We start from the raw sequence: 18769 nt of genomic DNA, 5'->3' as shown, positions 1-18769 counted from the left end.
GTGTGTGTTCCATTTTCCGACAGAAGTCGAGTACTTCCGAGTGGCCGAAACATTTTTTGAACCTCTTCCAAATGTGGAGCCAGAGTCGCCGAGTGCAGCAGTAACAACAACAGCTGCAGTTAAAGCATCTCCGGAGGAGGGAGGGGGTTGAAGGACCCCACCCAGGCAACATTCACCCTCATCTGCACCGCCGACGAACCGAGTGACGAACGGAGCGAGACTTGCCGGATCACCCGACGCAGGTAGGCGACCCTCGAGGCTCCCGTCTTGTCTTCGTTCGTTCATCGATGCTCATGTTCGGGCGAATCGTTAGCATGTATCCGGTGCGTGACGGGTTAAATTCTGCAGCTTTTTTTTTCTCCTTCACGGCGGATGCGTGCCGCATCTGCTGTCCCGGGCCCTGCGGGGTACCGTTTGGACTTGAGAGCCTTGTCACACTCCATTTGCTTGATCGTGGAATGTTTTGGGTTGTTATTTTTATTCATTCTTTCTTTCTCCCCCCCCCCCCTTTTCTCTCTTTTTCTTCTTTTTGGGTCTGAGGTTTGAGTGACATACTCACTTGTCACCCCCCTGGGGAAATAAAAAGCTAGAATATTGATTTTAATCACAATGATAATTTCCATGGTGACAGCTGAGGTGGACGTTTTATGAGGGGATGTATGTTTTATTTTGGTGACACCGTTTTTACATAGATTAAAATCTGTAACTGATGTTTATTTTTTTATAGTGCTATTTTTTTTAGATTAGATTAGATTAAATTATCCTTTATTTGTCTAATAATAATGATAATAATAATAATAATAATACATTTGATTTCTAAGCACCTTTCAAAACTCTCAAGGACAATTTACAGTCACAGGATATTTTTTCTGCGGGTGAGCAGCGGCAGCCATACGCGCCAGCGTTCACTCAACCCAGCACAGTGATACCTCATCTTACACCTCATCTTACAAACTTAATTGGTTCCCAGAAAGTGTGTGTAAGGTGAAAAGTTCATCTGTTGAACATTTATTTCCCGTAAGAAACCATTAAAAATCAGAATAATCCGTTTCCAGGTCCCCGTAAAACATAATTTTCTACTAAATAAGTCTTTAAAACTACACAAAATATACCTTATTTTCTGTATAATAAATGTGCTATTGTATTGTAATTAAAGAAATAAACTGCATTGTATAATAAAGTCGTTTTATTGGCCACACAATTGACATTTCGCAGCAGCAAAAAAACAAAATACAGGAGCTGCTGTAAAGTCAGCCACTCTCGCGGCGCCATCTTGAAGTCAAAAACAAACATAAATAAATAATAAATACATAAATAAATAATGTGACAACATAAAAGACACAGATAGTCTTCTTTATTTAGGATTACATGTTTCCAACATATTATTAGTATTATTATTATTATTAGTAGTAGTGGTAGTAGTAATAGTATTAGTATTATTATGCAGTATAATTGACTTATTAACAATAATAATAATAATAATAATAATAATTTATACTTCAATGTTTTTCAAATACTCCAATTCTTAAATTGTTTTACTAAACTAAATGTAATATAAAACATAAATGGCATAATTACATTTTTATTTAAAAAATAGGCAAATGTTTTTTCTAATATTAAAAAAAAAAGTGTTTCCAAGGGAAGCCATGACGATGCAAAAGCTAATAAAGTAGCGGGTGAGAGCCCTAACACTCAAAGCTAGCGTTCCTAAAACGAATACATTAACCGTGATCTCAAGGGGCGCCTCTACTATAGCTATCAGTTTTTTTTTTATTATTATAGTGAACACTTAAAAGGCTCAACAACATCCATTAGCTGACGAGAGGCTCCAACGTAGCTTCCGACAATCCCACCGCCACTGCAAAAACGGAGCCTGTGAAAGCCATACGCTGAAACAAGTCTTGCGAAATTGTGAACAAGATTAAGAAAATGGCAGCGTTCTATGCCCAGTACATGTTTGTCGAAATCTATGCTAATTTCTGTTATCACTATACTACTTTTATATGTTAGCATTTAGCTAACAGACTTGCATTTCAATAAAAGGATGTTTTGATTTTGAAATATGCTAGTTTCTGTTACGTATGGAGTTTATCACTATACTACTTTTATATGTTAGCATTAAGCTAACATACTTACATTTCAATTAAATGATATGTTTTGATTTTGAAATATCCAACGTCAAAGTCTCAAATCAAAGTTTTTTTTAAAGGTTTATCATTGTTGTAACTTCTTTGCGAATGTTTATTAGCCCCTCTATGGAGTGCTCCATTATGTTAGCATTAAGCTAGCGGACTTTGGTCAAATAATTCTGTGCTTTAGTTGAACATTTTTGTGTTTGAATATAAATTGTTTAGTTTTTAAAGGCGCTTATAAATGAAATGTGTTGTTATTCTTCTTCTTATTATTATTATTATTATTATTATTGTTGTTGTTTATGATGATTTTTTTGGGGGGATGTGTTACATTGCTCAATTTATCTGAAACTAAAAAGTTGCTATTTCTGTAATATGAGTGCTAATGGTCATGAAAGTTTTCCCAATTTTTGTTAGCGTTCACATCTTAAACTGTTAGCGCTGAGCCCATTTTAATGCTAATCATAGGTCGGACCACCCTGGACCACCATTAGATTAGATTGTAGTCGAAAAACATATCCTGTGACTGTAAAGTGACCTTGAGAGTTTTGAAAGGTGCTGATAAATGAAATGTATTATTATTATTATTATTATTATTATTATTTTCTAGCTATTTGCTATCTATTAGATATCTGGCTGGCTATCTAGGTAGATATCTATTAGCTATCTAGCTGGCTGTCTATCTAGCTAGGTATCTGTTGACTATTGATTGGCTAGCTGGCTAGCTAGCTTTCTATCTATTTGAGTTACTTCCGGGTTGAATGAACGTTGGCGTGTGTGGCTGCCGCTGCTCACCCACAGAAAAAAAACTTATCCTGTGACTGTAAAGGGACCTTGAGAGTTTTGAAAGACGCTTGTAAATGAAATATATTATTATTATTATTATTATTATTATTATTATAAACTGTCACAAGACTTATTAGCCTTGGTTGAACATTTTGTTGTTATGCGGTAATGGCAAATTTATGCTAAATTTGCACGTTTGAAAATGTATAATTACCGATTCCCGCCACGGTGTCGTTTTTCCTTACATACAGTATTTGCATGTAGCTAGCAAAGGTTAAAAAGCGCAAAACAGGCTAAATGTCGCTATTCAGTAGTACAGTAAAGTCTCGTTATATCGATATCGGATATATCGATAGTCCCGGTTATATCGATACTATTTCTATGCACGCACGGAGAAAATTACATGCAAACAGGGTTGGATATATCGATAGTCCCGGTTATATCGATATTTTTTCGGACTCCCTTGAATATCGATATAACGAGACTTTACTGTATTATAAAGTCTTTTGAATTTTGTGACTTAAAAAAGAACCGAAACGATGATTTTATTAAAATCTAATGTATGTGCGAAATAGATACAAACTGTTATTAAATAAAAGTTTAAATACATATTGATTATTCTTTTAGTGATTCTTTTCATTGTCACTAGAGGGAGCCCACACTTTGAGACTCACTGATATCGCAGATTCGTAAAGCAGCAGCTGACACGTACGTTTTGTCAATAACGCAGTGTGTTAACCCAGCCGCCTTCATTCTCCTCATCTTCTTCGATGATTTGAGACAATGTGACAGGTGCAAGGAGCCTGTCTCATCCTTTAGTTCATCACTTTCACAGTCGGCCTGCTCTGCGGACTAGTTTGCTCGCCACAAATGAACCTTTTAGTCGCAATTGTTCACTGATTCCCCACAACGGAGTTCACTAATCAGTCAAATCAAGAAATAATTGGGAAATGCTACTTAAGGCGTGCAGTGATTGACGTCATTCTGTCGGCTAATTATAATGTATCGGAGCAACCTAAACCAGTGAAACATCTGTCATAAACATTTATCCAGCTATCAAGCTAGTTAGAGAGAGAGAGCTATCTAGCTAACTAGCTAACTATATATCTAGCCAGCTAGCTAGATAGATAGATATCTAGCTAACTACCTATCTAGCTAACTATCTATCTAGAAAGCAAGATAGGGAGGCAGGTAGATAGATGGATAGATAGATAGATAGATAGATAGATAGATAGATAGATAGATAGATAGATAGATAGATAGATAGATAGATAGATAGATAGATAGCAATCTAGATATCTAGCTATATAGCTAGCTATATAGCTAGCCAGATACCTATTTAGATAGCTAGATACATATATAGCTAGCTAGCTAGCTAGATACATATCTAGCCATCTAGCTAGCTAGATATCTAGTTATATAGCTAGCTAGATACCTATCTAGATAGCTAGATACATATCTAGCTAGCTCGATAGCTATCCAGCTATCTAGCTCTCTAGCTATCTAGCTAACGATATATCTAGCAAGTAAGATAGATAGACAGACAGATAGATAGAGAGAGAGAGAGATCTCTATCTAGCTATCTGGCTATCGAGGAATCTAGCTGGCTAACTACAGTAAAGTCTCGTTATATCGATATCGGATATATCGATAGTCCCGGTTATATCGATACTATTTCTATGCACGCACGGAGAAAATTACATGCAAACAGGGTCGGATATATCGATAGTCCCGGTTATATCGATATTTTTTCGGACTCCCTTGAATATCGATATAACGAGACTTTACTGCATATATCTAGCCAGCTCGCTAGATAGCTGGCTAGATATCTATTTGTCTGTCTGTTTGTCTGTCTATCTTATTTTATTGTTATTATTACATATTACATATTTACAATTGCAAATCCCTGCTTCAAGACATGAGCAATCAATCAAATCAACCCAATCGGCAACATCCTTCACGTTGGATTAATCGACAGATTGATTAATCAGCTAATCCCTTGTGCTGAATAATCAGAATGGCACTTTCCCCTTTTCCTTGCCTCATTGAACCATAAATCTCTTGAACGGTGCGGCAACAATACGTGCGGTCGTTCCCTTTTTTTTTGGTGGCGCGGTTAGCAAAAGCGAAAAAAAGATGAGAACTCGAGACACGTCCATTTCCCGCCTCTTTAAAAAGCCACATATAAAGACCCGCTTGACCTTGTTGAGTGCGAAGGAGCACAGGCGATGGCTTTGACTGTACCGCGAGACGCAATGGCTGATGTTACGTAAGATGAGGGGGGGGGGTTCACTGAGTTGGCGAGCAGGAATAACGGAGCGCAGGTGATGCAGAAGAGAGGAAAGAGTAGCGCTCGAAAGGATGGAGGGTGCAGATGGTTGACGTGAAAGCGCGGCGCCTCAGTGGGCGCTTTTGTACGCTTCGCATGATCTGCGTTCACCCAAGTGTCACCGCAAAGCCTCGGCAACTGGACAGTAAACGATGATGCAAGATGCAGAGTATACACAACCAAAAATGTGGCATGTGTAGCTTTGTAAAGTCCATTTTTTAATTTTTTTTTGTTGTTGTTTTTTTTTCTCTCCAGGTGCTACAAAATCACCACGATGAGGACAGCCCGTGTGATCGCGCTCACCTTATTGCTTGCCACAGGTAGCAAAGTCACATGATTCGCACGGCGGACTCATTTTCAATAAATGGAAGAAAAAAACTTAGAGAGTATATTACCATGATCATTTGCAATATTTTATTTGTATATACAGTAAAGTCTTGTTACATCGATATTCAAGGGAGTCCGAAAAAATATCGATATAACCGGGACTATCGATATATCCGACCCTGTTTGCATGTAATTTTCTCCGTGCGTGCATAGAAATAGTATCGATATAACCGGGACTATCGATATATCCGATATCGATATAACGAGACTTTACTATATATATATATATATATATATATATATATATATATTCAGTGGGACCTTGGCTTACACACTTAATTCATTCCCAGACAGAGTGTGTAAGGTGAAAAGTGTGTATCCCAAAAATTAATTTCCCATCGGAAACCATTAAAATGAGAATAATCCGTTCCCCGGGCTCCATAAAATACAATTTTCAACTAAATAAGCCATAAAACTACAGACAGTATACCTTATTCTATGTATAATAAATGTGCTATTGTATTGTAATGAAAGAAATACACTGCACTGTATAATAAAGTCACTTTATTTACATGTGTGATGGTCATTGATGGCTCTATATAGACATAGATATGTAGATATGGAAATGTAGACATGGAAATGTAGATATAGATATGTAGATATAGATATGTAGACATGGATATGTAGATATAGATATGTAGATCTTGATCGTAAATATAGATATGTAGATACAGTAAAGTCTCGTTATATCGATATCGGATATATCGCTAGTCCCGGTTATATCGATACTATTTCTATGCACGCACGGAGAAAATTACATGCTAACAGGGTTGGATATATCGATAGTCCCGGTTATATCGATATTTTTTCGGACTCCCTTGAATATCGATATAACGAGACTTTACTGTATTTCCTTTTGTTTAGTTTAAATGACACTTTTTTTTATCATCAGAAAAGAAAAATGATGGCATGGAAAACATGTTGACGTTGTAGGTTGCTGCACAAATCGCATAAATATGCCATTGATGGCAAATAAACAAATAAATAAATGAAAATAAATTAAAATTAAAATAACAGTAAAAATAACAATAAAAATGCAAATATACAAAAATACAACATTAAAAAATTAAACAAAAATGATTAAATAAATAACTGAATGACGGGACTATCGATATATCCGATATCGATATAACGAGACTTTACTGTACTCAACAAAGCTCGTCTCGAACTGAACACTAATCAAATCATTTCTTCTTTTCCTTGCATTTGCAGTTCTGCCCGTGTCTGGCAAGGGTGAGTATGGAATAAATAATAGTGGCACCTTCCTTTGGTCCTTTCGTACTGTTTTGGTAATATGACCCCCCCCTTTGACCTCCCCTTGACCCCCAACCCCCATGCAGTCGATGAGCAAACCTTGACGCTCTTCCTCGGCGAAGATTTCCACATTCTGCTGCACGCGCCCGGCCTGGATGTGACGTTTCGTTCCACCCCGCGATCGTCCGAAGTGGTCCTGATGCGGGGCGGCCTGGTGTTGGGAAACCGGGCCAAGAAAAACCTTCGCCTCAGCTATCTGATTGTCGACTCGCTTGTCGAGGCAGACGAGGGCGTGTACACGGTGAAGAACATCGAAAACCCCGAGGACGTCCGACGCATCAGGCTCTTCGTTCGAGGTACGGGATGCTCGTGGGTTGCGTTGTCGTGGTTTTAACAGGCTGTGATTTGATAGAATTTCGCCCTTCAATCTCAGGATCAATCGGTTTGGATTCAAATTTGCCGACACAGTGATACCTCGGTTTACAAACCCCTTGGCTTACGAACTTTTCGGTTTACGAACGTTAAATTTATGAAAATTTTACCTTGGCATACAAACTATTTTTTGGGCTACACACGGAGCTGCCACAATGAGTGATGCGTCGTTGGCGAATGAGCCCGTTCTCCTAACAATAAAAAGGCAGCCGTCTTGTTTTGGTCCTCGATTCCCCGCCCCCAGTCTTCGGTTAAAGCCACGTGATTGGTCAACAACGCAGCAGTTAGGGGAGGTGGTTTAAACATTAAAGAGACAGGCAGACGACAGAGAGTGGGAAAATGAATAGAAAACAGTAACATTTGGACTCGTTTCAACTTTGATAGTTCAAATGCAGAGTGTAGACCGCAAGGTTAAAAATTCCCATCAATCAGGCTCCACAAATAACCCGCACAAGACATCTGTACACTTGATGCAAAAAGCTATCAAACCAGCTAAACAGAACACAATTGATAAGGAACAAGATAAAATTATGGCAGAGAAAGCACCTACAAGGGATCATTCCTCAAGATGGTGAAAGAAGAAGGTTACGTTCCTCATCAAGTGTTTAATACTGATGAAACCGGCCACCCCATTCCATCAAGCCATCACAAAGGTCAATAAAATGACTTTATTATATAGTACACTTTATTTCTTTAATTATAATAATACCATAGCACATTTATTATACATAAAATAAGGTATATGTTGTGTCGTTTTAAGGCTCAGAAAATTAGAAAGTAGAAAATTATGTTTTATGGGGACCAGGGAACGGATTATTCTCATTTTAATGCTTTCCTATGGGAAATTAATGTTTGGGATACACACTTTTCGCCTTACACACTCTGTCTGGGAACCAATTAAGTTCGTAAGCCAAGGTATCACTGTAAGCACCATATGGAGTTGGCCAGCCGACACGGCCCTTGTATTATTTGCTGTGATAACGTTGCGCGTCTTCCCAGTGCTGCTGGCAGCCCGTCATTATGTCGCTCTTTAAGCATCAGCCCACTCTGCTTCTTTCCTTCCCTGCTGTGTCGGCGATTTTTATACCCACCCCCGTGTTTCTGGATCACTGCTCCCTCGCTTCTTGACAATCTTTGTTCTTTTTTATACTACTCAGATTTCCAAAGCACTTTTCCTCCTTTTCTCTCTGTCTATCAAAGCACTTTTCCTCCTTTTCTCTCTTTCTATCCCTCTTTCTCCACATATATACAGTATGCACATATATATATATATATATATATATATATATATATATATATATATATATATATATATATATATATATATATATATATATATATATATATATATATATATATATATTGGCTGTATGTAAAATTAAAAAAAATAAATAAATAAATACCACAAAGACAAATACAGTATATTTGGAAAGTACAGATACAAGTTAATTAGTTACACACCGAACGCTTTGCTTCCGCCGCTTCCAGATTGCTACAATGAACAGACGGTGAAATATGGCGAAAACTACCCGATTCCGCTATTGGGAGTGACACCGCCCATCACCTTGGAGCACCGACCTAGTGCGGTGGAGGCTAACTTGACATCCAGGTTGGTTGAACTGCCACATCACTATAATCATTATTATTATTATTATTATTATTATTATTATTATTATTATTATTGTTGTTGTTGTTTTTATTATTATTGTTATTATTATTATCCTTGTTATTGTGATTATTATTATTATTATTATTATTATTATTATTGTTGTTGTTGTTGTTGTTGTTGTTTTTATTATTATTATTATTATTATTCTTGTTATTGTGATTATTGTGATTTATTATTATTATTATTATTATTATTAATATTGTTGTTTTGATTATTGTGATTTATTATTATTATTGTTTTTATTATTATTATTATTATTGTTTTTATTATTATTATTATTATTGTTTTTATTATTATTATTATTATTATTATTATTATTATTATTATTATTGTTGTTGTGATTATTGTGATTTTTTTATTATTATTATTATTATTATTATTTGTTGTTGTTGTTTTTATTATTATGATTATGAAGATGATGATGATGATGATTATTCTTATTATTATTAATATTATAATTATTGTTATTCTTATTGATATTATTGTTATTTATTATTATTATTGTTTTTTGTTATTATTATTATTATTATTATTACTATTTATATTAATGTTACTGTTGTTGTTGTTGTTATTATTATGAATATGATGATGATGATGATTATTATTATTGTCATTATTGTTTTTTGTTATTATTATTATTATGATTATTTGTATTCTTCCAGACCAGCCCTGGTGCTGCTGACGAGCACAGGCGTGGCCCGGGAAGGCTACCGGGGTCGCATCAGCGTCAGCGAGCACCAGGTGGTCCTGAAGTGGACGACGGGGGCCGACGATGGCAGCTATTCCGTCAGGGACGCTCTGGGCGTGGTTCGGATCAAAATCTGTCTGCAGGTCATAGGTGAGGGACATGTATCGATTCGTTTGTGTATTTATTTATTTATTTATGCATCAATTTGTTTATTCATTTATTTATCTGTTTTTTTTTCTCTCTTTATTTACTTATTTACTTATTTACTTCCCTCTCGATGCGCCCCTGCTTGGTTGAAGCGATAGGAACTTGTCTCCGGCCTAATTTGATTGACTCCCGCAATTGATGCCCTGCGTGTACTTCCTTCCTCAGAGCACCAGCACTTTGTCAACCTCCATCACGGCGAACGACTGAAGATTAACCTGATGCTCAACAGCTCCGTCGTACACCTCTACTACAGCGCCGACACGGACCACCAGATGCGCCTACTCATGGACCAAGGAGAGTTCACCGACGTAAGCGCAAATTTAATTCACTCCGTAGTCAATGTGGGACTGTTGTGATAGTAAGTCATCATATTTAAATATATATATATATATATATATATATATATATATATATATATATATATATATATATATATATATATATATATATATATATATATATATATATATATATATATATATATATATATATATATATTTAAAGGACAACCGACGTCTCCGGACAAGTTGTGTCCATAATTTGTAAAATGGCTTCAAATGACTTCTACTGGGCGTATTTTAATAAGATTCCACCGCATATAGCTATATTTGATGTTTTAAGACTCGCGCTGAATATTCAGGAAGTCTTGTTTTTTAGTTGGTGACGAGTCTGTACGTGACGTCACTAAAGGAACGCCCCTGACCGAAGAAATAAAAGACGCATTGTAGCGGTCGTTCCATCACGTCAATGTATTTTGCTGTACTTGTTTTGGTCTGGGGACCTCGTGTTGCACCCAAAAGCCGCCAGAAGAGGGCGTCCAAGCTCCATATAAGGAATTTATCAGCCTGTGGAAACGGAGGTGGCCACAGGAGGTGGCCATTTTGTGCCTCTTTTTCGGTGAGACATTTCCCCTCAATCTTGCCTCATAGTGGCACGGAATAAATTCTTTAATCGATTGCAAACATGTATGCTTTCCTCTTCAGAACTATTTGAATCATATTCATAACTGGAGGTGTAACAAGAAAGCATATTCTCCGAATCTGAAGCCATTGTTTTGATTCTCCAGCAATGCAAGACGTCTTGGTGTGACATCACGAACTGGGGGCGGGACTTTCTGAAAATGCCCAATTCGCAGCTCAATTTTTTGGCAGATTTTGGACACTTTAAGTCATTTTTATTGGTGTTTTGCATTTGACTAAAATATCATACTGTGTGTTTTGGGTATTTTAGATGCTATAAAACGTTTTACTGATGTCAGTTAAGAAACAAAAAAGTGACGTCGGTTGTCCTTTAAACGTATTGAAGTTGTAAAAAAAACTCATTAAATACATATATACTCCAGATCAATCAAGCAGACATTATTTATATTGTACTCTTCACCCCTCCCCCCACGCCAAAAAAAAGATGGAGCTCAAAATGATTTAGATGAATTGAAAACAAAATGGCTGCAGTGACGTTTACATCAAGCAGCAGGTTTGTTGTCAAACGCTTCCACAAAAAGTCTGCCTTGGGAAAAGGTTACTTAGCTTAATGCTTCCCCACAATGTAAAATCCCATTGACAGGCTAATAAAATTAGCATCCATCAGTCAAACGGACGTCACGATGCAACAGTTTAATTGAGTGATATTACGTGTTACTGACGTGTACTGACTTAGGTTGTTTTAGCATGTGACTAAATTTTGGATAACGAGATGTTTTTTTTTGGGGGGGGTTATTGCACGTGTCCGACTGACTGCAGGCCCAAACGAAGCTCGGCTTTGAGGGTCGCCTCTCCGCGGAAGGATCTGTGGTCTTCCTGGATCAAGTCAAGCGGTCCGACGAAGGCCTCTTCAAAGTCACAGACGCACAAGGATACCCCGTTTCCAGCATCCACATGGAACTGAAACGTAAGCGTGAACACGCGGCCGGCCGCCGAGTCGAATCAAGCTCAGTCGTGTCAAGCCGTGCTTGCGCCTTGTGGCAGCCTACAAACTGGAGTCCATCTACGTGGCCGTCATCGCCCTGCTGAGCTTGCTGGTTTTCCTCCTTCTGGCCTGTCTGCTGTCCTGCCTGATCAAAGTCCAGAAGAGGGCCAAGAGGGCCGCCGCGTTGGAGAAGATCGCCCAGAACGCCGGCAAGGAGGACGAGGGCGAAGCCTTCAGACAGGTTGGCAAAATCGGCTTCCTTTATTCACTGTCAGTTTAAAAAAATAGAAATAAATAAGCAAACTAACAAACAAACCAACAGACAAATGCATAAATCAGCAGATCAACAAATAAATAGAATAATGAATAAAGCAATAAATAAATATAAATAATTGAACAACATAAATAAATTAATTAATTGATAAATAAATGACCATCAGATCAACAACAAATAGACAAATAAATAAACAAACAACAATCAAATACATAAATAAGTAAATAAATGAATAAATGGGCGTCAATAAATAAGTAAATAAATAAATAAAGGGGACCCTAAATAAATAAATTAATTAATAAATAAATAAATAGGTAAATAAATTAATTAATAAATAAATGGATAAATAGATAAATGATGAATAAATACATTGATAAATAAAAATAAATACATACATAAATAAATGGGTAAATAAATTGATAAATGAATGTAGAAGTAAACAAATGAATGAATAAATTGATAAATAAATAAATACATGGATAAATAAATGGATAAATAAATGAATGAATAAATTGATAAATAAATTGATAAATAAATGGATAAATACATGGAAAATAAATGGATAAATAAATTGATAAACAAATGAACAAATAGACAAATTAAGAAACAACTGAATCAGTAAAGAAATGTATAAACCAATGAATAAATAAATGAATAAATAAATAAATAGGTAAATAAATTAATTAATAAATAAATGGATAAATAGATAAATGATGAATAAATACATTGATAAATAAAAATAAATACATACATAAATAAATGGGTAAATAAATTGATAAATGAATGTAGAAGTAAACAAATGAATGAATAAATTGATAAATCAATAAATACATGGATAAATAAATGGATAAATAAATGAATGAATAAATTGATAAATAAATTGATAAATAAATGGATAAATACATGGAAAATAAATGGATAAATAAATTGATAAACAAATGAACAAATAGACAAATTAAGAAACAACTGAATCAGTAAAGAAATGTATAAACCAATGAATAAATAAATGAATAAATAAATAAATAGGTAAATAAATTAATTATTAAATAAATGGATAAATAGATAAATGATGAATAAATTCATTGATAAATAAAAATAAATACATACATAAATAAATGGGTAAATAAATTGATAAATGAATGAATAAGTAAACAAATGAATGAATAAATTGATAAATAAATCAATAAATACATGGATAAATAAATGGATAAATAAATGAATGAATAAATTGATAAATAAATTGATAAATAAATGGATAAATACATGGAAAATAAATGGATAAATAAATTGATAAATAAATGGATAAACAAATGAATAGACAAATTAAGAAACAACTGAATCAGTAAAGAAATGTATAAACCAATGAATAAATAAATGAATAAATAAATAAATGAATAAACAAACAAATTATTATTATTATTATTAGTAGTAGCAGTATTATTATTATTATTATTATTATTATTATTATTATTATTATTATTATTATACAGGTGGTCAAGAACATCACCAAGCTCAGCGACGACTCCAAGCATTCGCAGGCCGACAACACCGAGAAATCTCAGAGCACCGAAGTGGACATTAAAGTAGGACACGCTTCCGTTTATGCATCATTTATTCATTCATTCATCCGTTTTTTAGGTATTTACTTCTGTATTTATATATGCATGTATTTATGTATTACTTGTTTATTTGTCATTTATCTATTATTTTTTTATTATTTATTTACTCACTTATGTGCTTTTTCATTCATTCATTCATGTATTTATTTCTGTATTTATATATGTATTTAAGTATGCATGTATGTATGTATGTATGTATGTATTTATATATATGTATTTAAGTATGTATGTATGTATTTATTTGTTTATTCACTTATTTGTTGTTTCATGTATTTGTTTATTTGTGTATTAATTAATTTATTTATTTGTTTATCTATTTATTAATGCGTTTATGTGTTTATATGTGTATTTCTTGATTTATTCAGTAATTATTTTTTTTGTAATTTATTCATTTCTTTCTTTATTCATTCATTCCTTCATTTGTTTATTCTTTAGTGATGTATTTATTTCTGTATTTCTAGATGCAGTTATAGATTTATTTATTTATTCACTTATGTGCTTTTTCATTTATTCATGTATTCATTCATTCATTCATTTATGTATTTATATATGTATGTATCATGGCGCGGTGAGGTGACCCGTCATGTATATCCGACGCTAGGGCCTGGAGGTTTCTTCCAAGGAGGTCGGCATTGGCAACCTGGACACCAGCGACTCGGGCGTGGGCTTTAACACGGCCCTGCCGCTGGACACCGACACCGACGCCCCCGAGCAAATCCCCGACTCGGATGCCGTGAGCATCTCCGTCGCCCCAGAAATAAAATCAAATGCTCCGCCGCCACCCACCATGGAAGAAATCGTCTCCAATCCGGTCGCTGAAACCAAGCCGAGTGGCGCCACACCCGCGGCTCTAAAGCCCGGAACTGCTCCGTCGGTGAACCTGGATGTGCCCAACACGGGCGACGTCATCTCCAGCCCGGTACTTAAGAGTCCGGCCGGTCCAGCAAGTGACCCAAAACCCGCCGGCGGTACCCTGGAGCCCGAGCCGACCAATCCGAAAGCTCCAAGCCCGGCACCGGAGCCTCAAAAGATGTTTTCATCCGTCACTCAAGCGGCTTATGAGCCTCCATTGTCCGATGACCACATTCCGTTCTTGACGGAGCCCATCCTCAATGGTATGAAAATTCAAGTCCCTGTTAAGTGTCAAATGTTTTCAAAAATTCAACACGCCAAAAGATACGTCAACAAAGCCGCCACATTTGAATTGAATTGAGGCTTCAAAATTATGAAAAAAAAGAAAGCATGAATAAATAAATAAATAAATAAATACATCTATAAATACATCAATAAATGCATCTATAAATACATATATAAATACATATATAAATACATATATAAATACATCAGTAAATACATCACTAAATAAACAAATGAAGGAATGAATGAATAAATAAAGAAAGGAATAAATTAAAAAACAAGTACATGACTGAATAAATCAAGAAATACACATAAACGAATGAATGAATGAATACACGGATAAATGAATACATGAAAAAAACAAATATGTGAATAAACAAATAAATACATACTTAAATACATATATAAATACATAAATGAATGAATGAATGAATGAATACATGAATAAATGAAAAAGCACATAAGTGAATAAATAAATAAATCTATAACTGCATCTAGAAATACATCTATAACTTTATCTGTAATTAAATCTATAAATACATCTATAAATACATAAATAAATACATCACCAAAGAATAAACAAATGAAGGAATAAATAAAGAAATAAATAAATTACAAAAAAAATAATTACTGAATAAATCAAGAAATACACATAAACACATTAATAAATAGATAAATAAATAAATTAATTAATTAATACACAAATAAATGAATACATGAAACAACAAATAAGTGAATAAACAAATAAATACATACTTAAATACATATATAAATAAATACATACATACATACTTATATACATATATAAATACAGAAATAAATACATGAATGAATGAATGAATGAATGATAAATACATGAATAAATGAAAAAAACACATAAGTGAGTAAATAAATAATAAAAAAATAATAGATAAATGACAAATAAACAAGTAATACATAAATACATGCATATATAGATACATAAGTAAATACATAAAAAACGGATGAATGAATGAATAAATACATAAATGAATAAACGAATACATGAAAAAACAAATAAGTGAATAAACAAATAAATACATACATACATACTTAAATACATATGTAAATAAAGAAATACATGAATGAATGAATAAATGAAAAAACACATACGTGAGTAAATAAATAATAAAAAATAATAGATAAATGACAAATAAACAAGTAATACATAAATACATGCATATATAAATACATTAAAAACGGATGAATGAATAAATAAATACATAAATGAATAAACGAATACATGAAAAAACAAATAAGTGAATAAACAAATAAATACATACATACTTCAATACATATGTAAATACAGAAATAAATACATGAATGAATGAATGAAAAAGCACATAAGTGAGTAAATAAATAATAAAAAAATTATAGATAAATGACAAATAAACAAGTAATACATAAATACATGCATATATAAATACAGAAGTAATTACCTAAAAAACGGATGAATGAATGAATAAATAAATAAATGAATAAACGAATAAATAAAAAAAGTGAATAAATGAACACATAGATAATTAATACATAAATAAACGCATATAGAATTACACAAGTAAATAAATGAAATAATGAACAAAAAAGAAATAAAAAATGAAAAAACATTAATAAATAAATACATAGATGAATAGATAATTAGATATAAATAAATAATTAGATAAATAAATAAATACATGGATAGATGGATAAATCCCCCCTCTCTCTTTCCCCATGTGACGTGCACTTACAGCTTCGAACGAGGCACTCTAAAATTAGCCACATCAATAACCCGCAACCTTTTTTTCAACGCAGGCACACCTGAACCTGACAAGCGGTCTGAACTCTGACCGAATGGCGTGTGGATTCCACAAATGCAGACTCTGATAAATGATGATCACAAAAGAAGTTTGTACAAATAAATTGATTGATTGATTCATTCATTTATTCATTCATCACTCATATTGTAACATCTTTGTATTTTTCGCAGGCTTTTCTTTGGAAATTTAGACCACCAAACTGCCAGGCTGCAAACGGCGAGTTTACAAGTAGAAATTCCACCGGAAGGTATTTCCCAACAACGGGTCGGTTGTGGCAACAATCTTAACGATTTGGCCTCGCTGTCCGTCACTTTTCTGCTTCACGCTGAATGCCCCGCCCACTTACTAGCATGCAAAAGTGATGTCAAGCCCACATTAACATCATCCTGTCACATTCGCAAAAAAATAATAATAATAAGATACACGGTCGGTTTTTATATAACTTTAAAGGACAACCGACATCATTTTTTTGTTTCCTAACTGACATCAGAAAAACGTTTTATAGCATCTAAAAGACCCAAAACATGCAGTATGATATTTTTAGTCAAATGCAAAACACCAATAAAAAATGACTTAGTGTCTAAAAAGTACTTCAATTTGAAACCGGAAGTGGCCAGTTTCAGAAGGTCCCGCCCCCTCGTTCGTGTCGTCACCCCAAGACGTCTCGCCTTGCTGGAGAATCAAAACAATGGCTTCAAATTCGGAGAATGTGCTTGATAAATTCCTTATATGGAGCTTGGTCGCCCTCTTCTGGCTTTTTTTTGTGCAACATGACGTTTTCAGACCAAACAAGTACAGCTAAATGCATTGGCGTGATGGAAGGACCGCTACAATGCGTCTTTTTTTACAGTAAAGGGCGGTCCTTTAGTGACGTCACATACGGACTCGTCACCATAAAAAACAAGACTTCCGGAATATTCAGCGCGAGTCTTAAAACGTGGAATATAGCTATATGCGGTGGAATCTTTGTAAAATACGCTCAGTAGAAGTCATTTGAAGACATTTTACAAATTATGGACACAACTTGTCCGGAGACGTCGGTTGTCCTTGAAAAACACACACTCACCAAAAGGTGTTTATTTTTGACCCAATTGTTTTTTCAGATCACATTAATCGTCCGACAATGTAAGATTCTGTCACGTTTGAAGATCAAAACGACACGTCAAGAGAGCAAAATATCAAACACATATTCCAGTGTTTGCCAATGCCATACAGTATATTGAGATTTAGTTACATCAATACACCTCTTGAAATTCCAAAATATAATATCATTAACTGTATTAAACACAAGGGGCGGATTAGTCTTTGGTTTTGGTCCTGAATTGCTCCGCTTCAACAACACACACACACACACACACACACACAATCCAGTTTTGTAAATAGTGCACGTATACACCGCAAGATTAACCCTTGAATTGACTTTTTTTTGTGTACGGAATGGTTATTGTATCATGCTAAATAATAAGGAAGACAACAAATTTCAATTCCTCTGCAAGCTTAGAAGACATAAACAAATCTATAATAATATATTTTAAAATTCTATATATAAAATGCTCTATATATATATATATATATATATATATATATATATATATATATATACAGTGAGACCTCAACTTACGAACTTAATTGGTTCCCAGAGTGTGTAAGGCGAAAAGTGTGTATCTCAAAAAAAAATTCCCATAGGAACCCATTAAAATGGGAATAATCCGTTCCTGGGTTTCCATAAAATATACTTTTCAACTAAATAAGCCTTAAAACTACACACGACATACCTTATTCTATGTATAATAAATGTGCTATTGTATTGTAATGAAAGCAATACACTGAATTGTATCATAAAGTCACTTTATTTCCATTTGTGATGGTCATTTATGGCTTGATGGAATGGCGTTGGAGGTCAAAGGGAATTGCTGTTTGGAAAGAGAGGCGCATTACATGAGGACTGTAATTAAAGAAATAAACTGTGCTGTAAAATAAAGTTTTATTTACTTTTTTGATGGTCGTTGATGGCTTCTGGAAGAAGAGTCACCTTCCATAAGGACTCTTGGTAACGTAACCTCTGGTGCTGTTCGGTCGTGTCCTTCCGCCGAAGATCACTCCGCCAGCCGTGGTGGGTGTGTATTATGAAAA

General features: G+C 34.4%; 1 protein-coding gene across 1 annotated transcript; it reads left to right on the top strand.

The window, feature by feature from the left end:
- The first annotated feature begins 41 nt into the window (after positions 1–41).
- On the top strand, positions 42–18175 carry LOC148897110 (uncharacterized). The gene is made up of 13 exons (XM_088998877.1): positions 42–242; positions 5503–5567; positions 6847–6867; positions 6975–7244; positions 8809–8929; positions 9652–9827; positions 10050–10192; positions 11624–11771; positions 11849–12030; positions 13554–13646; positions 14284–14797; positions 16632–16724; positions 16807–18175. The coding sequence occupies exons 2-12, from the start codon at positions 5522–5524 to the stop codon at positions 16664–16666; spliced, it is 1749 nt and encodes a 582-aa protein (XP_088855003.1). The 5' UTR covers positions 42–242; positions 5503–5521; the 3' UTR covers positions 16667–16724; positions 16807–18175.
- The last annotated feature ends 594 nt before the right edge of the window (positions 18176–18769 follow it).

This window comes from Hippocampus bargibanti, linkage group LG06 (genome assembly GCF_051943395.1).
Source record: "Hippocampus bargibanti isolate YZ-2025 linkage group LG06, ASM5194339v1, whole genome shotgun sequence".
Classification (NCBI taxonomy): Eukaryota; Metazoa; Chordata; class Actinopteri; order Syngnathiformes; family Syngnathidae; genus Hippocampus; species Hippocampus bargibanti.
The sequence above is the reverse complement of the archived record's forward strand: the minus strand, read 5'-3'. Positions and strand labels throughout refer to the sequence as shown.